The sequence below is a fragment of the Rhipicephalus microplus genome, chromosome 3 (genome assembly GCF_043290135.1).
Source record: "Rhipicephalus microplus isolate Deutch F79 chromosome 3, USDA_Rmic, whole genome shotgun sequence".
NCBI lineage: Eukaryota > Metazoa > Arthropoda > Arachnida > Ixodida > Ixodidae > Rhipicephalus > Rhipicephalus microplus.
The window spans coordinates 2762015-2788365 of NC_134702.1; the positions used below are offsets into that span (position 1 = coordinate 2762015).

General features: G+C 42.5%; 1 protein-coding gene across 3 annotated transcripts in view; it reads left to right on the top strand.

Moving 5' to 3' along the window:
* Nucleotides 1-26351, top strand: part of LOC142803572 (transcriptional adapter 2-alpha-like) — a 160922-nt gene that overhangs the window by 97971 nt on the left and 36600 nt on the right. For all 3 annotated transcript variants that reach the window (XM_075888728.1, XM_075888729.1, XM_075888730.1), the window contains 3 exons: nt 108-268; nt 23954-24035; nt 25609-25682. In XM_075888728.1, the coding sequence (XP_075744843.1) occupies nt 108-268; nt 23954-24035; nt 25609-25682 (317 nt within the window). The remainder of the gene's footprint in view (nt 1-107; nt 269-23953; nt 24036-25608; nt 25683-26351) is intronic.

Genomic DNA, 26351 nt, shown 5'->3' on the forward strand with positions numbered 1-26351 from the left:
CCAGCCATGCTCTACAAGAGCCAGCCATGCTCTACAAGTGCTCTGAGATGCACATTTTCAACAAGACTCGTGTTTTGTGCATTCTTACAGCCAAGTGAACCTTGCAGGTGAGCGGCTGTTGTGCCAGCAGGTGCAGCTGCTGCAAGAGTCTCGTAGGGCGGGGCTGGTGCGTCTGGACAGTATAACGCTGTTCAAGCAGTGCCGTCGCTGGAGGACTGCCCACCGCCCCAAGCACACTGCCTTCAGCGAGCTGTTGGCGCATGTAAAGGTAATCATTGATTGTGTTATAATAGACCTTTTTCAAGCGCCACCAATGGGTGCACGAGCACTCGGGAGAAAAGTGTGTACGCCTTTGCTGCAGGGATGAGCCCATTAGTCTCACACTGCAGCCTTCCACTTATGCCATGCCAGAACTTTTCAGATCATGTGAATTCGGCTAGCTAAAACATATAATTGTGTAATGCAGTAATGGAAGCGCTGCTCCAATTGCTCCAAACTGCCCCTAAAGAGAAATGCTGCTCCATGCTTCTTTAAAGTGCAATATTTGCTAATAACTTCCCTAAACCTGCTCCAAAAGGACCTTTGCAAGCTAAAAAGAATGAGGTTGAATCATGGGGCCATCCCGTGAGCTTAAGCGAAACCAAAAGCAAGCTTTACACACTATAATCCTAGTGTGCTATATACTCAGTGGCGTAAATCCAGAAAAATCTCAAGGGGAGACGCATATCAAGCCATGGTGTCCAATTCATATCCTAAATATGGGCTGTATTTTTATTGATATAGGAATGAAATCATGCTTTCAAATAAAGTTAAAAAAAATATAAGCATGGTGTCCGAGCTCGAGCAATGGCATTGTTCTATTTAGTCTCTTTTTTTTCTCACCTTTTTTTCTATTTCCATAGTTGACACAGTTGGGGGGCATTTAATACAGGTCTGCAGTAAAAGATAAAAAGCCTTTTAAAAAGATGATTGCACTATACTTAACTGTTAGCTCAATTAATATTACGTGCTAAAGCTTAATCTCAAGTGGGACATTTGCTGAAAGGACCCCAGCCTGAACACCAGAAAAGTCCGAACTCTCTTCAGCCCTGCCTCCCCCCCTCCCATGCTACAAAGCAAGTAGTTCTCGAACAGTGGCCATAATTTTCACGCATGCAATCATTACCTTGCAACACTTTATTGGTGTTGAAATACAGAATCCGAAGCTCAGTGAATAAACGTGAGATAGCGCGGACTTCTGCGTCAGCTTAGCAATATATCTTTTGTTTAAATCGCACCTCCCACCGCGTTCATCTCGGAGTCCACGAAGAACCAGTGCACATCTCTTGAAGGCAATGTTTCTGTGCGGTACCTAAGGTTGTACTAAACAAACAATGCCACATTTAACATAATGTTTAAAATTAAGAAATCCTTTTTTTTTTACGGTTTTGCAAAATGAAACAGGGGCAATATTCACATTTCATTAGGTTCTTTGCAATATTTTTAAGAAACTTTCGCTGCCATGTTTCTTTGCTGTCTTCTGTAACTATGGCAACCATGACTCAAAGACAAGAATGGAGAAGCGATCTGAGATCGACTTCACGAATTATGATTCTTGTGCTGCCCTAAATACAGAATGTGCGTTTTCCCGTCGCCATACTTGTCATCCTGTTTGAGGTAAATGCCAATGTTTCATTCGATGCCTTGTTTCATCGAAATAAAGGCACGTAGCGCACATTGTGCTTAACAGTTGGGATCATTACATGCGTTGTCGTTAAGTTAATGGCCAAGGCATTGTACGTGGCTAAAGTGGCGGCGACTGAAAGTCGTAGGTGAAGTTTTTTTTTTCTTGCTTCGACTACTTGCACTCTATAGTGTTGTCATCACCCATAAGCCCTTGAATATTCAACTTTTTCAAAGCAGGGCCCAGTTTTGCTGCAACTGGGGTCACTACCATTGAATGTGTCTGTGCAGGCAAGGGGATTTTCTCTCTTTGGGGAATGCGAGTGAATATCGTGCCAGACTTTGCATTTATAGGGGAGGGCAATACATCCATCTTTTCTTTCATGGGACTCTAATTTAATATAAACAAGTTATCTCTATGCGTAACACATGCATGCAATACAGGAAAAATGAAAAAAATATATGCAAAAAGCAAGACTTCCTAATATGATATTGTTAAGGATGATACAATGTCTTAAAAACTGAAATGTTTTTTTTTTTTTCACTCAACATTAGTTTTAGCGGCGTAGCTTCAGTGACGATCACGATCAATGTAACTGATCTTGATTGATTGTGATTGCTGCGTTGATAATGATCGATGCAGCAATATTACATAGCTCACGTGATTTCCTGGTTTGAAGATCTTCACACCCTGTTTTTCATACAAGGCGTTTGTACTTCGAGCATGAGACAAGCGCTTACGCTTACAGACACTTCAATCTGGCACGTACATATGAGCCAGTGGCGATAAATTCCGTTAAAATGACTCAGCTGTGCCAATTGGCACACGTCAAAATAATTACACACACACACGATGACCACAGTTTGCTTTTTAATGCATACACCAATGTACATTCTCCCCACCTGGTTTGTTTACTTTCGTACTGTGTGACACTGGAAGGTCCTCTCGGTTGCTTTTTTCTCGCACCTCATCAGCACTTACAACGGTCACATGGTGCACGACACAGCGCATGTCGCAAAGGATCACCAAGATAATCACATTACGACACCCAAGTAACACACTCACACACGCACATGCGGCAACGCTAATGCCAAACCTTTTGCGGGCGCTAAATTACAGACGCACACATTCCACAGAACACTCACACGCACATTCAGACTTCACCTTCACCTTACTGCATATGAATGACTACGACGACAACCGTCGAGAGTAGTCATCCTAGCGATGCAGAAAATAGACGCTGTGTTGCTGCTTCACACTGCTGAACCGACGGAACGCGGTGAAGCTCTGCTGCTTCAGTGCACTTGAAATTCTGCAAAATCATAAATGCCAGCATCGAACGACGGCCGACGACGATGACGTTGAGGGCGAGTGGATAAAATAGCTTCTTTTTGATGAAGAAATCACCACAGAAAAACGAATGGACGCCTGACGGTCTCGATGCAGCGGCACATCGCCTCTCGTCGCGAACGCCGCCATGCTGAATTTGTCATTGGTTCATCGTGACTCTTACGTCATAGTAACGAGCGGCCGCAGTTGGACACGCATAATACAAATGGACAGTGGTACACTTTACTTTTTATTCTTAGCTTGTCACCGACTATAGCTGCATACTAGCATATAGCATCTTTAATAATAAGTATAAATATTTATTAAATGCTGAAGTGCTGTTTTAGACTTCAGTCGTTAGGAACATGCATCTGCTCCGAAAATGCTAATAGCAACCCTAAGCTCTAGAATTTTTTTCTGCTCAGAAGACACTTAAGGCACTAGACTTCTTTCTGCTCTAAAATCTGCTTCAAAAAACAAAATGTCACTTTCATCACTGGTAATGCAATCATCAACTTCTTCATTAGTTGCTGTGACAGCCTCGCTACGATTTCTGTCTGTCTAGTGTTTGTCAATTATTGAGGCATTCCCTCGCCTTTGCAGACTGTGCATTAGAGGACAGATGGTGCGATGTGTCAATGATTGTCTATGTCAAGGGCCGGCAAGCTGTTGACGCTGAGAGCCGGGTTGCATGAAGCCAACACGGTGGGGCAACGGGGCAAATAGGGGGCGGGGGTGCTTTGCTGGCAGAAAGAAAAATTTTGAGAATATACCGTGATGGTATGCAAAACTGTAATAGCAATCATGTTTATTTTCAGCACACATGCCACAAGGTTGCAATACTATGTGAATATAGAACTCTTTCAGTTATACTTTTGATGCTGAATATTCTTAGCCAACTTGCACATTCCTAATCAAGGTTGCTCGCTTACCGACTCAGAAAGTCGTGGAAGCCTGTTCATCGCTTAATCGGGATTACTTAGGAGAAAGTTTTGATGTTGTGCCAGGGGCCGAATGTAGCCTGCAAGCCTCAGGTTGTCAATCCCTGGTCTACATGAACACATGTACAAACGTTTGAAATTCTTCTGGCAAGACACATGTTGCGAATTGCGCACGCTGTCTTTCACTCAACCAGTGCAAAGTGATTGGCTGGTACTCCGACAGGATGACACGCGTACTAAATAAATCGATTGCATCTGTTCTGCCTCTGTTTCCCTTTAAAAAGTCTATTTCCTCGGGTGCTTGAGTGCCAATGGATGTGTGTAGCTTTGCTGTTTGTGCGATGTCACACGTGTTCCTTTTTATTGCTTGTCAAGCCGTAATAAATTCACTTTAATCAGCACTCTATGTGTGCTTCTTTTGTTTTCCCATCTTGGCGCTTTGTTTTATCACTCATGACTAAAAATTTTTTAAGCGATAAAGGTATTTACAGAAAGATTGGTACAATGAAATATTGTTATAACGAACCTCAGATTAATGATTTTTTTTCAGATTAACAAATATTTCAAAAATCTCTCTCCCAACGTTCATTGATTCAATGTAAATGTACAGTCGAATCTCGATAATTTGAACTCAGAGCGGCCCGAAAGTTTGTTTTAAAAGAAGTGCGACTTAATGAAAGCTAAATAAACACAGGGCTTTCTATGCAGTGGCACATGTGCATTGTGCTAACACACGAGGGGGAAGTTTCAGAAGATTTACATTTATACACAAATCATTGGACATTCGTCATTAATTGAAGTAATCTGCGGTGATGCGCGTCTGCACACGTTTGCCTTGCAGCGAGTCAATCAATTTCGCAAGCAACTTGCAAAGCATTTCTACTTCGGCTTCAGCATTCTCCTGGCAAGAGAAGTTGTGCGCGGAAATGTCCAGCGCGGACACGCTCTAAAGATGACGACAACAATGACTGCTTAGCGGAGCCGCAGCATGGTCAGCTCGTGACGAGAAAAGAGGAGCGTCTCCACGCAGAGAGAAGCAGATCGGCATTTGAGAGAAAACCAACACTCCACGGCAGCTTTTTTTCATTATGTGATTCTTAAAGAGAAAAGAAAAGAAAAGTTAGCCCCGTAACTGTCTGCATCAGAGTGCGACACCTCAACAGTAGCTCACGAGAGATGGGAGTAAGGAGGGATTAAAAAGGTAGGATTAAAAGGTAAATAGATAGAGAGAAGAAGGAGAGAGGGAGTAAAGAGGAGATGGGGAAGATGGATACGATCGCTTTCCTTCCTCCGTGACGGGGCACCACTCAGTGAGAGCTCTTGTCGGCGGCAGGAGATGGCGTAGGGCGAGCCAGTCGGCCAGAGTCTTTGCGCACGTCGTTGAAAGGAGAAGAGTTAAGTGGCAGGGACGGGGAAAGGGGAAAGCGTGGCACCGGCGCATGAGAGACCCCCTCCCCTTAAGGTACAGAGCCATGCTCCCGCAAGGGGCAAGGGCTGCAAAAGATAGTGTGCCTGTTTCCTTCAACCACACATTCATTTAACTCTGTGACAGCTTTTCTTTTTCTCTCTCTCTCTTCGTGCGCGGCATCGGAAGGAGAAGGGTCTTTACGTGGCGGGGACAGAAAAGGGAGAAGCGTGACATAGGCACGTCTAAGATCGGCATTTGAGAGAGAGCAAACGTTCTACAGCAGCCTTTTCTTTCCTTTTCTTTTCCTTCGGGTGCAGCGTTGAGGTGTCGCAGGTGCCGCCGCGGGATTGGGCGGGGTGCTGAGAGCATTTTCAAAGTGCGGTATGTTCGAATTGATCGTCGCAAGGGCTTGCGCGTTCGAATTACTGGACGTTTTGCCCATTGGAATGCACATAGCTTTGACGGGGCATCATCGTGAGTTCGAATTAACCGGAAGTTTGAATTAAGCGAGTTAGAATTAATGAGATTCGACTGTATTTCATTACTATGAATTTCAGAGCAACAAATGTTCCATAATAAAGAACGAAATTTGATCACCCAACAATCCTAATAGCTCTTAAAGATCATGAATTACTTGCGGAGTTGTACCGTATTTACTTGCATGATTTTCACACTTTCTTAGCGCAATATCGATAAAAAGTTGGAGGAATGCGATAATTACACGGGGAAAATTTTCTGCAAAAATGTACAGAGCGAAAAAGAAAACGAAGTGGTTGCAAATCGGGATTCTCGTGCCAGCAACTACAAACATTTAAGTACTGATCGAGACTTACCTTAACGATAAAATGTTAGGTTCAACACAAAGCGATTTATTTGCAGACACTAAAGCCACTGTCCACTGTTTCAAGGGCCTTGGTGTGGAGACCCTTGACATAATAAAGGAGTTGCGCCTCAAGCTGGGGGTATTTTGCACTCTTATGGTCATGGAAGATCTGACGCGTGTTGGTGGCCTCCAGCTTCTCATGCTGCCATTGCCAACAGCAAAGACAGAACTCGCCGACTCTGAAGTGCCTGCCAGCATACCTACCGTCGTTGTTTTGTGCAAGGTCAATCACTTTCAACTTGAAAACAGCCATGCAACTTCCGTATCGATACATTGCATTACCACATGCTGCACGGACTTTACTAACATGCCCGGGTGCTTCATGGGTGCTTGCCACTTTGGCTTGGTAGGATTGGGGCTCTGTGCGTTAATTGGTAGTATGGATAGTTTTTAAGAGATGGCGCTAGGCTGTGCATTATCATCAGTGGTTGAAAGAAGTAGACATTACTGTTGCAATTGTGGCGAGTGTGATATTAGTACTCGCGAAAAAATAAAATCCTATTTTTGTAGGCCGATTCAAGGAGGGTGGGTGCGAGAATTATGCGAGTGCGAGGATTACAGAAGTAAATGCGGCAAATGCCCTGCTCCATACTATGTGGCAATATTATCATCACCAAAGCTTTCGGATCATTTTTTATACATTGCCCTATGCTATTGCAGCGCCTCCTATCGTTTTTGCATCCCCGTTTAGCGATTTAGCCAAGTTGAGCCTCATCCGCTGGCTTAGCCTGGCAGTCTTTGTTCAGGCGCCCCGTCGCGGTGGTCTAGTGGCTAAGGTACTCGGCTGCTGACCCGCAGGTCGCGGGTTCGAATCCCGGCTGCGGCGGCTGCATTTCCGATGGAGGCGGAAATGTTGTAGGCCCGTGTGCTCAGATTTGGGTGCACGTTAAAGAACCCCAGGTGGTCAAAATTTCCGGAGCCCTCCACTACGGCGTCTCTCATAATCATATGGTGGTTTTGGGACGTTAAACCCCGCAAATCAATCAATCAATCAATCAGTCTTTGTTCAGGCTACTGTCAACGCCATTCGATTGTCGTTTAATGATAAGTGTTTGACCAACACCTGGTTAGACGTTTGTTTCTACGTTCGTCATGAGCACCAGGAGCAGGACGAGAAAGAAGCGAAGGCAGTTCTCTTTGCAAGAAAAAGTGGACATTATTTCACAAATAGACGCCGGATCATTGGGAAAGAGATAGGGGTCGCACCATCAACTGTCGCGACCATCCTGAAGGATCGAGAAAAGATCATCCAGGTGCACCGAGGGTCCCAACTCGCACCGTCAAGAAAATGGCTCCGACTAGGGAACTTTCAGGACATGGATGCTGGAGTGCTCACGAGGTTCCAAGACGCACGTTTTCAAAATGTGCCGGTGTCGGGACCCATGCTGCAGAAAAAAGCCCGGCAATTGGCTTTCGCTCTAGACATCGTGGGCTTCGAAGCAAGCACGGGGTAGCTCCATTTTTTCGTGAGAGGAGTGGGATCACCTGGCAAGTGGTGTCAGGGGAACAAAATGCGGCAGACGCAGCGAGGGCTGGTGCATGGAGGGAGAAAAAGTTACGCGAAATCGTTGCTTCGTACTCTGAAGATATCTTCAATGCGGATGAAACAGCGTTCTTCTATCAGATGTTTCCCAATAAAATGATGCATTTCAAGGGGGGCATCTGTGAAGGTGGCAAGCAATCGTAAGTCCGTATTTCGGCGTTCTGCTGCAATGCCACAGGCTCAAAGAAGCTGAGACCGTTGGTGATTGGTGAATACAAGAAGCCTCTGTGTATGAAGAACACTGTGTCATTACCGTGCGATTATCGGGCTAATCCACGTGCATGGATGATGCGAGAGCTCTTCTCTGAGTGGGTAATGAAGCTGGACAACGAGATGAGGCGAGCAGGCAAGAAAATCTTAGTTATCGTCAACAACTGCTTGGCGCATCTTGTGAATGTTAGGCTGACTAATGTGCAGCTAGATTCTTGCCACCCAACTGCGCTTCGTTGCTACAGCCACTCGACCAAGGCGTCATTAGAAGCATCAAAGCCCATTATCGCAAACGCCTCGTTCAGCGATTGCTGATTAATCTTCAGCTGAAGCTGTGTACTTCAATCAGTGTGTGACACGCCGTAGAAATGGTTGCCAGGGCTTGGTGCAATGTTACAGCAACCACCAAGGCAGGCTTAGTATCTACTTGAAGCTGAGTGTGAACAAGGCAGCGAAGAAAGCGACGTGGGCGGCATGTAGCAAAAAGCCGCTGAAAGATTTGCGATGGATGCCTTAGTGACGTTCGAGATTTTTGTGGAGTGCGACAATGAAGTGTACACGTCAATTGAACTGACGATCGATGACATCATCAGCGCCGTTCGTGGTGACGGGATGCCAATGGCGAAGATGACGCTGAGACTGCGCTCGTGTGCCAGCCCGAAGAATCTCTTTCTAATGTCGGCATCATGGAATGCATGTGAAAGATGCGCACCTACCTTGGCAGATGCAGCGATGCTACCGATCAAGAGCGAAAGAATGGGGACAGCTTCGAAGCGTTTGTCCTGCAGCAGTTGAGTGGCACCCGCCAGGCCAAGATTACCGACTTTTTCAAAAAATAAACGTGGGCTCATTCTGGGATATTTCGCTTTTTTGTGTCTTTTCTGAATTGTCATAGAAGCATGTGTTTGCGGATATGCACCTAGCAAAGGTAGGTAGGTGACGTTTGTTGCGTTTTCGATCTTTAGCGCCAATACGATGTTTTCACTACAGTGCAGTCCACTTATAACGATACCACATATAACGATATATCGGTTATAACGATGGGTCGACTTAACAGTCTCATTTTATGCATTGGGGCTATGGGGAAAAAAACCATATATAACGATATGTTATCCACCGCATATCGGATACAACGATGAAAAGTTTGCCGTGGACGGCATGTTTCATTCAGAATAATCGTAACATTTAGATTGATAAGTTCCTCTGAAACGAACTATGCCGAGACAAGACGAAAAGTTAGCGTAGGCGAGCACGTATCTGCCGCCACTGCAGGACAGCGCCGGCAGCGCGTCCCGGCCGTTCAAAAAGCCGAGGAGAGCATCGCGAGTTGGCGCGACGCGCTACAGATGGCGCCAGCTGTGTCACGTTTTGCGCCTCGCCGCGCGTCGACCGCGGAGAGGCTGAGAGAATTTTAAAAAAAATGCGAAAAGCAAAGCGCCGCGCTCCGCGGCTCCCCGCCTTCTACAACGGCAAGCCAGCAAGCTACTCGTAGCTTGCCGAACGAAAGCGGGAAAGAGAGAGAAAATAAAAAAAGCGAAAAGCAAAGCGGCGCGGCGGCATGGGGGCGGGGCCTCGTTGGCATTCCGGCTGTGTACCTCTGGCTGTGCTTTCTTCCTCCCACTGCTCCCACCCCGCCGTCGGTCAGTCTCTCTTCCTCAGCGAACCCGTTGATTGATTGATATGTGGGGTTTAACGTCCCAAAACCACTCTATGATTATGAGAGACGCCGTAGTGGAGGGCTCCGGAAATTTAGACCACCTGGGGTTCTTTAACGTGCACCCAAATCTGTCAGCGAAACCGTGATGCGTTCTTCGGAGTAAGAAATAAAGTCTTGGTTTTGACATCCTACTATCTACAATATTTATTAATTGGTGAAAATAGCGAAATGAAGCCTGGAGCTACAAAAGGTACGTCCGGCGACGATTTTTTGGCGGCAGTCCAGATATAACGATCACCGGTTATAACGATCATATTTTTAGGTTTTCTCGATATCGTTATAAGTGGACTGCACTGTATTACAATCTTTCAAAATAACGAACAATTTTCCGCAGTCCCTTCAAATTCGTTGTATCGAGATTTCATTGTAATATGTAAACTCTAGAGGAATTTTGAGAAAATACTTGACAGGCCACACAAAGACGTGCATGCTCAAGCATATTTGCCACAAGTGCGTTGTGCATGTGATCCGGCTGGCACCCACGAAACTAGTCTCCTTGTTTTGTGGCAAGGCTAGTTTCTTGCGTTCCTAGAAACTAGCCCGGTCACATTGGTTTCAGAACACGCACTAAGCATTTCCATCCGCTGGGGATCCAGCCGCGCCACAATTCTATATCCCTGCGCACATTCGAGTGCAGCTTGCACCAAAGCTCACTAGTCTGTCTTTTTACCCGGCACCAGCCCGTTTATGGCCCAAAACTAGTTTTGATCGCAACGAACAGAGTTAGAGCCTCTTTTTTTCTTAATTCCGCTGCTAGCCAATGTATCTGTGCCGCAGCGTATGTCTTCGTTGTTGAAAGTTTAGCATACCACCAATAGCTTCTCTTATTTTTTATGAAACTAGTGATAATGCGTAGAAAAGTGGATTTTTTTTTTCCTTTGTGAGTCACTCCGGGTGTCTTAATGTAGCCACCAGGACCTTTGTGCAATAGCTGCACTGCGTGTTAAAAGCAGCCTATTCATAAAAATTAAGATTCGGCGGTGAAACATTTTGTTTGCTTTTTCGCAAAAAAGTAGATGCCTCTTAAATAACGAGCGCGCATGTTTCCGTATAATATCCCAGGATATGTATTGGGAAAATGTGGCGCAGCTATTGGCTGAAAGAAATCACATGATCTAAACGCACTTCCAGTATTTTTTGTTTGTTTTTGTTTTTTAATGCAAGACGTCGGGGCACATAGACGCTAGCACACGAAGGAATTTCCATGGGCTAGCATAACACTTGTTTTGCAATACGCTGGTGAAGCTTGCTGAAGCCGTACGCCGTATAAATTGCACCGAAACGTGTGGGCTTTTCGCTGACAGTGTCCCTTGAACGAGTTGTGTTCTCATGCAGCTGGTGTGCTCAGATTGTTTATTTATTATGCGTTCGTGTGGGCTGCCAGCCGGCGAAGAAGATGCGCTACTTGAACTACTCCGGATGTCAACTGCTTTAAGGTATGTGGGTTGTATCACCTGTGAAATTTACGCTGTGGTCTTTTGTGCTGCGCGCGTAAACGAAGACGATACGAACTTGTTTCAATGTTGGCTGTTTTTTGATGGTGTGCAGTTTCTTGCTACACTGCGCGTTTCCGCAAGGGTTCTTTGCCATGTTATTGATCTTTATATCACGCGACACACTGCAAGCTTGCACGCTGTTAACGCGCACAGTGCTCATGAAACTTGTGTAGTAGAGTAGAGCGGTGGGAGCTGAGGCGTTCCCCAGATGCAACTCCGCATTTAAGAAGGACAATGAAATGTGCATAACGTGGGCCTTGCCACAATTAAAAGTAGATAGCGCAGTTGTCCCTCCCAGACCTATGGGTAATCTAACGTCAAAAATGTTCTGGGCTGTTTTGAAAAAATTGAAGTATGAAGCAGGAAACGGTACATGTCACTTAATGAATATCTTTGTCGTGTTGAATAAAACATGCATTGAAAGTAGTAGTGTCCACTGTTGCAACCTGAACAATTTAAAAAAATTGTATTGTGAAACAAAAACATGGCTACTGAATCCAGAAACACAGTTGTACATTATAGATACACGTAGTATTTGCACAGTTATTGGAAATATTGTACACATTTTTTTTTACTGTCACTGAACATATATTACATAAAAGTGTTGTTCATACCAATATAGACAAATGAACTGCGAAAAATTTGCTTTGCAAGAAAAAAGAACTAGCTAGAAATTAGTGAAATAATATACAGTATGAAAGCACACAGTATGAAACACACAGTAAATAATACACAGTATGAATCATTTCCTTCAAAACAAGTCACAGTCTAGGACACCTATTTGCAGTTAATGGGTTTCCAGACTAATTGGTTTTGAAGCACGGAGAAGTGATAAATGGCACGAGAAGACACAGACTAAAGGAGACAGACATGTGCAGTGAGTCACAAACTATTTCATTTTCAGAAGTGCATGAACTATAAAGCAGTTCATTTTTTAATTAGTGAACACGTCTGTCTCCTTCTGTCTGTGTCTTCTTGTGCCATTTATCACTTCTCCGTGCTTCAAAACCAATTAGTCTGGAAACCCATTAACTGCAAATAGGTGTCCTAGACTGTGACTTGTTTTGAAAGAAATGATTATGTGAAAGAAGGGTACTTCACATTCCATGTTATCTAAGAGAGACATAATGTCATGATCACATTAAAATGACACTTCTGTTCTCAATTTAAGATACCATGCAGCAGACAAACTTGGATGATCTTTTACTGGAAGCAGGATTAAAACACCACAATATGTGAAAGGGTGTTAAATTTTGGAGCAAATTGTGTGTTCTAATACCTTGCAGAGATGCCATGAAATTGCACCAGAATGCCATTCACAGAAAGATATCTCCTCCTACTCTTTGCTCAAGCCTCACCGTGGTGGTCCAAGTGGCTAAAACACTCAGCAGCTGACCTGCAGGTTGCGGGATCGAATCTCGGCTGTGGTGGCTGCATTCTCGATGTAGGCGAAAATGCTATAGGCACGTGTGCCCAGATTTGGGTGCACGTTAAAGAACCCCAGGTCGGCAAAATTTCCGGAGCCCTCCACTATGCCGTTTCTCATTATCATATGGTGGTTTTGGGTCGTTGAACCCCGCATATCAATCAATCAATACCTTTCGCTGAAATAGTCTTTTTCCTCATCCAGTTCATGAGAGTGCATAGTTCACCCAATGTAGCTTTCTTTACAGTTCGTCCACAGCTTGGTTAGCTTTTATCTTTCTCCTAGTGATTTTTTGAATGATGCCAGGTTATTCAGCAAGCATGAACTCCCCCTAGAAATTGTTCATGAACATTAATGTTGCCTTGGAGGTAGCACTAGACTTGCGATACCACTTGGTAAGCACGAACTTGAACCTGAACATTTGATTTATTGATTGAATAAATTTTTTTTTTGGTTATCTCATACACACTGCCGGTCTTGAGCAGGAGTGAATTTAAAACGATGTAAAAATAAATGAAACAACATGCAAATACATCTAAGAAATTACTGTGTACGGAACCTTAGTGCTGCATGTGACAACACTCAGCACTGCACACGGCAAAGTAATTGTTGAATTACATAGCTGGTTAATGAAAAGCAAGCAAGAAATACAATTACGCAGCTGGTTGACATAAACAAGGTAAAAAGAAATGAGCAGAGAAATCACAGCAAGCAGTGTGAGATTGCATGTCTAAAATTGCATACAGCGAAATCTCGGTATAACGAACTTCAGGGGGCTGTGGAAATTCGTTCGTTATTTTGAAAGGTCGTTATAGTGAAAGCTCAAAAATTAACCATCAGTACTTATTTTTCACTTTCCAGAACGACTTACTTTTACAACGGTGGGTCCTTGAACTTGTTTTTCACAAAAAAAAGACTAATGCATAAGTAAACACCAAAAAATGCACGTTTACTTTAAAGAAGTCTACGATTTTTTTTTTATGCGAGCAGCACAAACTTTGCAGCGCGAAGGCCTCCAGCTCATCCACATTCCTGTGGTGTGATTCAGTTCTTTGGTCACAACAGCCTATTTTTTGCCTTCCGGTTGCTGAAGAATATCCATTGTCTCGCTTAGCGAAAACTGCTTCCGCTTCTTCGTCGCAAGCAGAGATGAACTAATTTGTAGTATTACCGCAGCACGAACGCGGACTTGCTTTGCGGATGCGATAAGTAATCTCCGAAAAGAGATGAACACGTCGGAAAAAACAAGGCCTTCAAAGAAAAACCTGAAGCGTCACGGCTGTCATCGCCTCTTTCGAAGAAAAAAGTGCTAAAAAAGAAAATTTCTCGCGTTTCAATTTCTGCTCTCTCGTTGTCTCAGGTTTTCCACGGCCATGCTTCCTGCTGCACAACTCCCATTCTGCCTCGCTGACCTTGCTTTCCCGTGTTGCCCTCGCCTCTGCGCTCGCTTGTAAACCTGCAGCGTCGGCGTTTCAATAAAAAGAAAGAAAGTCGCCCTTTCGTTTTTTTTTTCCTCGACACCGTCGCGTGTCTTTCAAGAAGCAAGGCGTTCGTTCGCTTTGTCGTCTGCTTGCGTACCGCTCCGGTGGTCGCGGCGGATTTCAGAACATAAGTTCATAGTACTAAGGCGTTGTTAATATAACATGGAACTAAATTAACACTCGTTATTCTGAAAAGTTCGGTATTCTGAAGTACGTAGTAGTGAAATAATTTTACATTGAAACTATTAGCAGTCGGCTCAGGATTTTTTAAAAGTTTGTTAATGTGGGGTTCGTTCTACCAAGATTTCTCTGTATACAGCATCCTAATGTCCTTGCGCATGACAAGTAAAGACTAAAAATCACGGCTAGTTAAAGCAAACAGAAAAGAATTACTGTATAACGAAGATGCATGAAAAGTGTATGGAAGGCCCAAAACCAATTAATATGAATAATCAAGTGCACTCAATAGGAGTGAACTAGTCTGACATTGAAACAGCTTTACATGTGGATCCTTTCTAATGTGGGCACTGCTGCAGATGAACATCTTTTGTGCTGATATTCACTAACATTTATTGGACAAAAAGCCCTGATTTGGTACTTCTGTACTGGTGAAAAGCATTGTTTCTGATCTACTCCTAGATCTGTATCTTATCTACTTCGACTAGCTACGTCAACCATTGTAACTCTGAATTTCGGTGTGTTGGTGACTAAAACTTCAAAAAGGTTAGGCAGGATCTGCAGAACAATATAATTCACTTTTATTGCTTGTCTTTAAAAAATGAAATTACGAACCGGCACATGCCCAGCATGAGGTCATTTCAAATGGTGGGGTTTGAGGTCATTTCAAATGGGGGGGTTTATGGCACACTTAGTGATGCAATCGATCCTAAGCAATTAGGTGCACGATCTGGAGCAGCTAAAACCTCCGTTTTGAGCAGCAAATCAGCCTTTTTTAGCATTTGACAGTCACACATTTTCAAACACACATTTAAGGTCTCTAAGTGTGAGTAGTTTATCATGTTTAACAAAATAAATATATGCATGCACACTTCTATATAATGCCACAAAAAGTGAAGTCAACCCTCAGCTTCTCGGTTTCTTGCTGACAGCCCCAGATTTCTGTATAGTCTTGGCATGGGGCTTCTTGGCATTTCCTTGTGATACACATTTCATTTGCTAATCAGTACAACTTTCCCTGACGCTTCCAGAGGCATAAATTTTCCATGCATATTACGTTTACTATCGGAAAGAACTAGCCATGTGTTGACGTCTGTGCCTTCAATGCAACCTAGGAATATGAGTTACATGGAGAAGTATGTGCTGTTGCACTTTATGGACAGACTCATTAAGCTTTTGGTTCTTTCGCACTTAATGAAGAATTGGTATATTGTAAATTCCGACAATATGCAACGTGATGTTCGCTAGAATGAAAGGCTAGGCTTTGCATGTTTAGACAGTTTTTTTAACTTGCACTCATGCCAAAGAAACAGGACTGATATACAAGGGTAGTATTTCACTGTGCTACAGCAGCAAAATCTTCTGGCCACGGTAGTGGCTGGCATTGTTTATATATGCAGTCCGTATAGTATGATAAATAAAACTTCAGTGACCTGCATAGATTCGATAGAAGTCGGAAGAAATAGAAATCTAAAATTTTCAAAAGTTACTGAACTCATGCGACATGTTCTAATTACATATGCATACTTCTTTCTGTAGTTAATGTGATCACTCCTCACATAGCAGAATGCTGTCTCATAAAAATTTCTGATTGTGCACTTGTTTTTATCACTTATTTTTTTGGTGCCCTGCCCCAACATGCAGCTTGACCAAGATGAACCCACACCAACTAGCCAAAATTTCGACACTGCTCCAGCACCTTCAGTTGCACTGCTAGGCACACTATGTTAAATTCTGTGCTCCTCTGTTCACAGGTTGGTGCAAAATATCATTATTCAAAGTGTTTTAAGATGCCTTGGGGGTTTTGCCGAGCCTTCCCTGGTGTACTGCATAATTCTCTTATTGTTAATTATGGAGGGTGATGAAGAAAACCCAGCGCCTAATAGTGATTTTCCGTGGAAGATTTGAAATACTTCCACAAAAATTAAGGCATTACATAAAATTTGAATTTAAAATTGGCATGCAGAGTGTCCAAACAAACCTGTCTCTTATCCAGAATACACTTGTGTCACTTATAGACTGTAAAGAAAAAGATGAGAAGTGTGCCGCATAGTGAACACAGTTCGGAACGAGTTGCAAAATTAATCAGTAAGATGGTGGGAGACTCAAAGGAACATCCAAGGGGTGCTCCACTCCCAAGATTTAAAAAAAGTTAGGACTTCATATACTTTATAATTTAAAGGGCTTCATAATTTCAATAGTGCATTCCAATTGAAGAGGGTATCCAGCTGAGATGAGCTGAAATTGACATGCCCTCATCGTGGGCTATGGAAAAAGTGTTTAATGGGTGTATTGTGCATGATTGCAGAGACAGCAGCCAGCTCTAATTCTGTCAAGTGTTATTAGATCCAGCAAGCCTCTTAAAACCTACTGCTCTGTCTTGGTCGTGAGGAAGTTGTCAATTTAAATTCGTGCATGAAGGTCATAGCACACAATGTGAGGCTCATTGTTGCTCAAAAGTACAGAATTTAAGAATGGCCCCAAGGCCCAACATTGTTCCAGCAAATGACTAATTTGGCCTAAGATTATGTGCTTTTGCTAGAAACTACGCTGTAATCACTGTCAAAGTGTGCGATTTTTTTCATGATAAGCGTACAATCGTATCACACAGCTGTTCTTCATAGGTAGGGCCATATGATTTCTTTACACAAGAGAAAAACGTTTTGCAGTGTAAGTTATGAGCTCACAATAGCCAGATTTAGTGGCACTATTGTCTGCAGCTGTCATCCTTACTGAGGTAGGAAGCTCAGCGTGGGAGCTAAGCCGGAATCCAGATGGAGATCATTCATCCTCCCATAAAATCGCGGAAGTGCTTGAATATTCTTCACAAAAACACCCTTTGCAGGCATCATGTTAGGTGACGAATCACATTAATTGCTTGGAAGAAGAGTACATTTGCACAAGACTTCACTTCATGTGAACTGCTTTATGAGTGGATGGTCGAAAGCTTCCCACTCGTTACGAAGGGTCGAACCATAATTCACCATTCTCATCATCATCAGCCGCAGCATCAACGAAGCGTGCAAGCTACGTAAACGTTTTACAATGCACACTGGGTGCTTTGTTACTATGCAAAATGATGGCGATTTGTGTAGTGAATACCTAGCTAGTGTACCTGCAATAGGCATCCCATGAGAATTTACTGAAAGCTCTTTGGGAAGCCACTCCTCCTGGTTATGCTGGGATTGTGCTACGTCGTCCACACAGGCCTGACATTTTTAGCCCGCTTGTTTTTGTAGTACAAGGAATTTGTTTTTCATAATGTCTTTTTTTCAACCACATTTAAAAATTTTGGCAGTTCAACAAAAAGTACCAATAGAAAGAGAATTCTCAAGGGCATATACTTTGTTGATGTTACCATAGCTCACTGCCTGCTGTTATCTCTAAGCTCATTACATAGTTGGTTCGAACCTGCTGCTGTCTCTTGAACCAACCTGATGGATCCTATGCTGTGTGTGACTCTAGTGTACTATTCAACTATGAAACTGCACAAAGTGAACACGTATTTATAAAATTAAGGTATAATTTTACAGCCTGCATTTAAAGTTTGATAAGGTGATAAATAGTCTGGTACTGATAATTGATGCTAGTATAATGCCTGCTGTAAGCCTTGCCTCACGAAGTTTTTGAAACTGCAAGTTATAATGTGTGCTACTTTGCGTGGAGGGGTTTACTTGTTAATAAAAATAGTTCAGAAGGAAACATGTTCCCTTTTTTTTTAATCAATGTTTCTTGGCTCGGTAGTGTGGAAGTTACTGCCAACAATGACATGAAAAAAAATTTGCTTTTGTTGAAATATGCTCAAAGAGGAATATTTTACAAAGTTGTTGGTGCTGTTAAAGCTTAGAAAGAACCTGAAGTCTGCTGTTTTCTTTTAATTGCCTTTGTCTTGCTCCTATTTTCATTTGCAGAAGAGAGCCAGGACACTCCACTGGAAATTTCATTTAACATTAGATTGGAGAACACACTGTGATGTAACACAAAGCCCCCCCCCCCCCCCCCCGAGTGTCTTTTCACGCTTTTTCCCCTATTGCAATAAATGATGACCTCACACTTAAGTTGTTATTGTAATAAATAAATGTATTTTTCATGTACTTACAGCAAATAAACTTGTTCAAAATCTAGTTTGTTTCGGGACTCCTTTGTATTGCTTTGCCCAACACCCACTATTATTCGCAACAAGGATACTATCAGATGAACTGGTCCTACCCATAATATTGTCTTAGTTATTTAGCAACCACAGCAGATACATTTTTGTAATTACAGCAGGGGGTTTACAAAACGACAAAGTTTACGACTCTTCACGTGAAAATGTGCTAGATGACCTTAGAGTCGCCGAAAAGTAAGTTTTGTATTTTAAGACATAGGACAACTATTGACAATATTTATTGAGACATAGGACAACTTAGAAAGAAAATTTCTTCAGTAAATTTATCTATGTATGTGAATCTAGCAGTATAAATGAAACTTAATAAAGCTTTGTTTCTTTATTAAAATACACTTAGCTTAATGCTTAACATTTTACCTGGTAAGGGCTTCCAAGAAAAGTACATGCAGTTGCAAGTTATGAATTACTTGCAATTTATCTACAAACATTTTATAAGAAATGCTTTCGTATTCCATAGTTCTTAGGAAAAAAGACTTGAGCAGCATTTTAGCACTGGAAATAGAGATATGACTAAGTGCTTGAACTGAAATGAAAATGCGTAGGTTAAAATATTTACCACTGGTTTATAGTTGTCACAAGCGCAAAGTTAAAATATACGACATGCAAACACCGACACATGAGATATGCGCAGGCAAGTTTGAATGTATTCTTTTTTTTCTGCTGCTGTGCATCTTTTCAGTTGTTAGTCGGAATTTGTGCACCTTTATTTCTCTCTGGTGTCCATGTTTGCATGCCCTATCTCTTAACAGGAATGCAAACCAACTAGCTCACTCAGCTCTCTTATTGTAGTGCTCATGTTGACTTGTCTCTCTTTAAATAATATCATCCGATTCATTACAGGTGACATAAATACATGAAATCTGGAAGCATTCTAAGTACATACTGATGGTTCATCATGCCATGACAATCATAGAGCACCTTGTTATCTGTGTAAGACACAAATGCCTTTTAAAAAGCACGACATGAGTAATGCATGTTTTTACCCCCATCCCCCTTCATATACATATGTCCCTTAAGGCACAGGTTAGTGCGAAGTAATGTCAAATGTATCGTAATTTATTCAATCGAGAGCTCGCCTGACTTGTTCATCATCTTGGTTCATTTTGTTCAAAAATTGTCCATATTTTTTTTCAGAAAAATCACCATAGCATCTGGATAACTTATTACCTACTTTGAAAACAGATGCTTATTTTGTAATAACGGATGGTAATAGCCTACTGAAGCAACTTCAATGATCTTTTGGTCTGCATCCAGAAGCTGTTATATGTTAAACAGTACATCTTTAATGAAGTATTTAGCCTTTAATAAACTTTATTGTACTATCAATCAACTTAGTGGTGTAATAAGCTAGCCGGATGAAAAACCAGAAGCAGTATGAAATTGAATAGGAAATCTAATATGGGGGAAAATAGCGGAAAGTTTACATGTCGAAAAGGCTCTGGGTGGTGTTCGTTTCGCCTTAAGAAATATATGCGCTGTCATTGGTTCCTGGTTAAGAAATATGTCCTGTTGGGCAAGTAATATTTACATCTGAATAAACAATATACTTTTCTGTTACACAAGTTTAAACGAAAAACAAATGCTTTGGGGAGGGCATGGGATTTTGCAGTGTTGTATTAATTGCATTAGTAAACCTTGCACATTGCAATAATTAAGAAGAGCCTGTACTCAAATATCACGACATTTGTCATTCTTTCAGCATTGTAAGTTCAAGTGGTATGTGCATCATTCTTCTGTGTAATTCCTGGAGGTTAGGGGGTAGTTGTGGGAGAGGAGCACATTCAGATATTTCTTACAGCAAACATGTTCCCACCACCGTGTATCACAATTGACATTGCAGGATTTTACAAAATATGGGTACATTCTCCAACCTCGTTTCCTGAATTGACGTCTGCCAATTGTTCCCAGGCACTCATGCTTTTAAAAATTTTTTTTCCTGTCCACATTGCTAAGCTTGTTAAATATGCTTCGTTTCACAATGTGCCGTGATTTGGTTTTGTAATGTAAATCAAGGGTGTTGGGTCCTCTGTCAGGCTATGTGCCTTTAGCCCCAACATCCTTTTGTTTCTTGTGTCTTGTACAAGAAAACAATAAAACAAATTTTGAAAATTGAAATTGAAAAATGTGAAGAAAGAAAGTTGGACAAAAAGATAACTTGCCGTGGGCAGGGACCAAATTAGCAACCTTCGAATAACAAGTCCGATACTCTACCAACTGAGCTACCACAGTGGCCATCTCCCTGTCCACTAATGGGGTATATGTAAATGAAATGTAGGAGCATGGCCAGTAGCCATGACGGTGAGTGTGGAACACTTTTTTGTGTCTGTTTGGCGTCGCGTAGTTTGTGAGCTTATTATGAGTTGGGCAGCTGACCAATAATTTCTGGTATACTACTTAAAGGCACCAAGTCTGTCAGAACGAGTCCCTCTCTATGAATGAAGGAAGTACATTTAAGGGCTTGTTTTTCTTTTGTTAGACACACTATTAATGAGATCTAATAGTCCATTATGCCATTTGGCATTATTGTCCATTAGATCTCATTAATATTGTGTCTAACAAGTAAAAGTCCTTAAATGTACTTTTTTGTTTGGCATGATTACCTATTCGATCTCATGATTATTGTGTCTAACAAAGAAAACAAGCCCTTAAATGTACTTTTCTTTTTTTTTTGGTTGCAACACTACAGTCCTGATGCACAACCTCTTAATGTTATTACTTGCTTATGCATGCTTCATTCACTTTGACGGATGCATTGCACGCAGACATGTAAGGTGTTTTATAACATGCTCAAGTCATAGCACCGATTAACATTAGATTAGTTCACACGAAAGGCTGGGAGATGAGTGCTTCCTGTCTTTAGCAAAATAATGTACACTTACCAGAAGAGCTTAGAATTTGATGATGACGCTATTACCAAAACATATTTCTTCTTTTTACATTTATATAGCATCAAGTTTAATTGCAATGGCATCAAGCCTAGTTGTGACAAATTAACAAATATTCACAAATCGCCTTACGTCTTTTTTTTTACATCATAGTTGAATAAGTTTGCACTCATTTGCTAGCAAAATCAAGTCCTAAGGTTTCTTGCATCATGGCAAACACGATCTCGTGATAAATATCACGCCGAGGGGCAGGCACACGCTCCCGGATTTACGTTGTGCATCACTTCGCCTATCGCGACACAATCCGCGCATACACCATGTCGTCTATTGTAAAATGATCCGCATTTACATTGCCAACAGCCGCGAAAACATTTGGCAACAAAAAGCCCGAACATTTCGGCGTCCGTCATGCCTGCGGCGCACAGACGGGGGGGGGGGGGGGGGAGGGGGGGCTTTAGCGCAGCGGCGCAAACGAAAGTTTCTTGCGTCGTGTCAAACACATGACCGCACGCCAAAGGGGCATGCACTACACACTCCCGGATTAAGGTTAAACACCACTGCGTCCATTGTAAAACAACCTGCACAGCCGCGTGTAACACATGTCAGCAAAAAACCCGAATTTCTACGGCGTACGGCTTCAACCAGCTTCGCAAAAACCTTTCTGTGGGTGCCGCCATCTTGTATAAAAAGAAACAAAAATTTAAACACAACAAATTGGAAGTGTGCTTAGATCACCTGACCTTCTTCAGTCAATAGCTGCGCCGCATTTTCCCCATACATCTCTTGGGATATGATACGGAAACATGCTAACGTGCGCGCCAGCGACAATCGCGCTCGTAAAATCAAAGGTCGCAGTTGCTGCTGGAGGGACCCCTCCCCAATCCCTGCTCGCATCTTTTGACGCTAGTTTGAGCATTTGATGCTAGTTTTGAGCATTTGACTGCCGGTCTAAAATACGGGGGCATCTTATCTCATGCATCTCAAAGTGAAGAAGATGGGGTGAAATCACGGTGACGGTAGAAACCCCATCGATACTGTCCATAGAATTGCTATTAACAGTCCCTGGTTTGCAAATGTTCCCAAGTGATTCCCTCGCACTTGTTGAGAACTACGCTTGCGAACGGGCTCTGCGTTGCCGCCATTTGTTCGGAAATCGCACATTCCCCCCCACCCCCAGAATAAAAGAAGAAAAAAAGCATTCCTCCTGCCTAATGAGTCAGTCGCCATCTGACGTCTTGTCTGTTCGTAGGATGTCATTGTCATTCCCCAACTGTGTCAGTAGCGCAAGGCTCGTACCCACCCATCACACAGCATATTTAGGTGATAAACTCGTGAACACGTGGCAACGCAAAAGCCAACATGTTGACTAACAGACCCATCTCCTTCATGGCTTCTATGAATAAAGGAATCCCCCCTTTTATGTTTAGATTGATCACTGACCCTTCCGTACCAGCTGTTTACATCATGGCAGTTTCATTTTTAGAATACTTTGTTTTTTTATTTTAATCTGGAAAATAAAAAGTGCGGAGCATGAAGTTTTCTTAATTAAAAAAAAATATTCACTCGTTGCTTGCACCTCTAGCAATTATCATCCACAGTGAGCTGTGGTGATTATTTAATGCTCTATCTACGTGAACAATTTTAAACTGTATGTTCTCACGTGCAAGGATCGAGCTTTCTTCATCTTCATTCTGTAATTGGTATATTGCTGGTTTTCTAATTAGGTTTTTTTGGGGGGGGATGATTTTATGACAAATGTCATAACGCAGAGACAGTGTGTGCCATGCTCACCTTGTCACTAACATATGTAACCGTCCGTGTCACTATCGCTTCACTTTTGCTCATCATGCACATTTTGTGCAGTGCAGTGAAACCGGAATATGACACTTCTGTACTAAGAGCCTGATTAATGACTGCTCTGTGAATGTCTGCCTTGTCTCCTTGTTTACATTGCAGCAGCATTTCCAGCTTGCACACTCAGAATATTCACTGAAAATTTAGACATGTCTTGCACCAAATTATCCTAAATTTCATTTTGTTTGCTACAAATCTGCTCCGAAACACAGTCGTGCTCCATATCTGCTCCAAAAGCGACTTTTTTCTGTTCCAAATCGTAAACTGGTTGGATCACCACTGTAATTAGCATTCGAGAATTTTCAATCAACAGTGAGGTGTCCTCTTTGCTGCCGACGAGCAGTGGCCGACCAAAACAGCCAGGTAACCTCACGCACGCTTATAGGCGTTGAATCAAGTCTGCTGGCAACGACCACACGAAAGCTATCTGTGAAAGGTGAACATTGTGGCATTTTGGTTCACACTTTTTGAACCAATACATTTCTATCACATGGAATATTTTGCTTGTTATTTTCAAGTTCAAAAGCAGATTTCCCAATATCATTCTTTCGGCTTGCTCAATGGCCCCTCACACTGGGATTGTCGGCAGTGGGATCTGAACTTAAAACCTTGATGACTCACAGTTGAGGGTTTCAAACATGTATATTAAAGCCAGGATGTGTGTCACAGGCAATGATTTTCGACTTATCATTGAGCCTAGGCTTGCTCTGTGCAACTTGATAGCCATTTGATACGTCTACATGTGATGGACCCCGACCGCTTGTCATTGCAGAACCAAGTGTCCACCCAAGTTTGGCTCCACAAGCAGCTAGTCAAAGATGCCTCTGTGGATGCATCGTCTTCGAAAGCCATTGGTAATTAGCTTTTTTATCTAACAGCTGTTTTCCAAGTATCCTAAATGAACAATATTCTTCTGCCTGCCAATTTTTCAGACATGCTTGAAATTTTGCGCGCTGTTGCGGTGCTGCCACAAGCTTCATTGAGGCAGTGCATGGAAACATCTGGAATTTCACATGCTCAAGTTCTTTGGCGTTCAGTTTTTCGCACTTTATACTCAAATTAGGTTGTGCTGAAATTGCTCTTGTGGCCGTCTGCTCCTTCATCTCAAGTGTTCGTTTTTTAAGCAGTGTGCAATAAGGTAACACTCAAATGGCAAGTCTGAAATGACTCTAATTGAAGGCACCACCGCTGCTACGACAATCATTTCACAGGCTTGAACCAGTGCTTTCGCAAGTCAATCTGTCTGTGGCAGAAGTGGATTTTGGAAGTCGGCTTTGCATGATGCCACAATGTTGCAGAACGAATCATACCAAGGCTCCAAAGAGCTCTCTGTCACAGTTCAGTGTGGTGGTCCCTCTTGAGATGAGCTCTGAAAAATGCACGGTGGCACTATGGCAGCAGGCGGCAAGCACGCCAATACAACTTATTTGCGTTCAACCGTGATACGATAAGCGTCTACTTGGTGGTGCATGTGACATTGCACAGTTGTTAGCGTATGGCATGCTTTTAATTGGCAACCCAACAATGCCACATCGCCATTCACTACTGTCATTGTACTAGACCTCAAAGCGTTGCCTTCAGGGAAGAGAGCGGCGTTTCTTCGCTCTGCCTGTCGGAAAAGGAGCTACGAACACTCACAACAGTCGTTTAGTAATGCAAACATTTTGGCATCGAGAGCGTGCTCTTTGTAGGTGATGTTTCAAACACGTACCGTATTTGCTCGAATAATTTGCACACTCTTTTTTCTCGATTTTAAGGCCCCGAGAAGGGGGTGCGCAAACTACGTGGGGATTTCGCGAGCTCATACAAAATATTGCGTGTAGTATAACATTTAAAAAAATTCGAAATAGTATGGAGAACAAACGAAGTGTACTTGTTAATTTTGAAAGACTTGGCGCGTACTTTAACCAGTCACTGATCCGCTAGTTTTCTTGGATGTAAACGTGAAAATTTGGACCAATGTAATGCACATGCGCAGTGTCTACGGTTTATGTCATATTGGCATAATTTTGACTAAAAAAAATTACATCAGAGCGAACATTGCCTTCAGTAGTCAGATCTGCAGCGATATGACACAGTTATGCCTGATTTCTCATAGCTGGTATGCCAATAACAGGTAATGTCTCTGTGTCTATAGGCATGGCTGCCATGTTGGCTAAGGCTGTTTGGGATCACTCATTTCTGTGTGTCAACTCTAGTTTCATTAGAAAAGTAGATGTGCTGTCCAATCCCATATGAGTAGTTCCTGGTGACTACTACTTTTTCCGCAATATGTAGAAAAGGCTGATTGGGAATCCTGCTGTCAGTACCAGAATCACCTTGTCACCAAGTGGCCTTCTTTATGTCAAATGACTTCTTTTGAGATGGTGGTGCTCTATTCTTATGATTCCATAGTTTGAATGCTCATCCACTTTTCTACGCCATCAGGACGACGCAAGGCCCCGCCACTTGAAATTGAAGGCATGCCTGGCTATGAGAAGCTAAACATCCGTGAGCGAGAGGTAAGTTGCACTCTTGAAGGATCTATCAACTGAGCGAGAGGGATATCAGCGAAGTTGATGTGTAGTCAGCCCCAGTAAAGTTTGTCGCCCCTTTCTGCGGTGCGAACCGGGAAAGCGGCTCTCGTATGTCGCTACTCTGGTGAGACTAAGACTGGTTAAATGCTGTTGGTTTATTCATGATGTGCACTCGGCGCGTTCTGGAGTTCTTCTCTCTAAGAGTTTCATACAATAATACCTAGAGTTGAATCTGGTGCTATTGTCTACGTTGACTCTCTCTGCGGCACTTGTAGCCCCATGGGAACTATGGCAAATACAGGCTAATTAGGATCCGCTTCGGATGAATTACGTTCCTGATATTCGCAACGCTTCTTTTCTGAGTGTAAAACATTGTGATATGAACTTATATTTAATTGAAACTTGCTTCAAATATTTTTACGCATACTTAATTGCAAAAAGTTTTTGGGACCAGGCAGCAGAAGTGAAATGTGGGAAAATATCAGGGTACGCATCGCTCTGCCATTGCGTTCCAGATTTGGCATCAAGATTTAATGAATAATTTTAACAACACTTGAAAACAAACATGCTTGTTTTTCTCTCAAATGTATGTATTATCTATTTGTGGAAATAACAGGACAGTATTAAGTGAGAAACACTTAACGTTTCATCTTC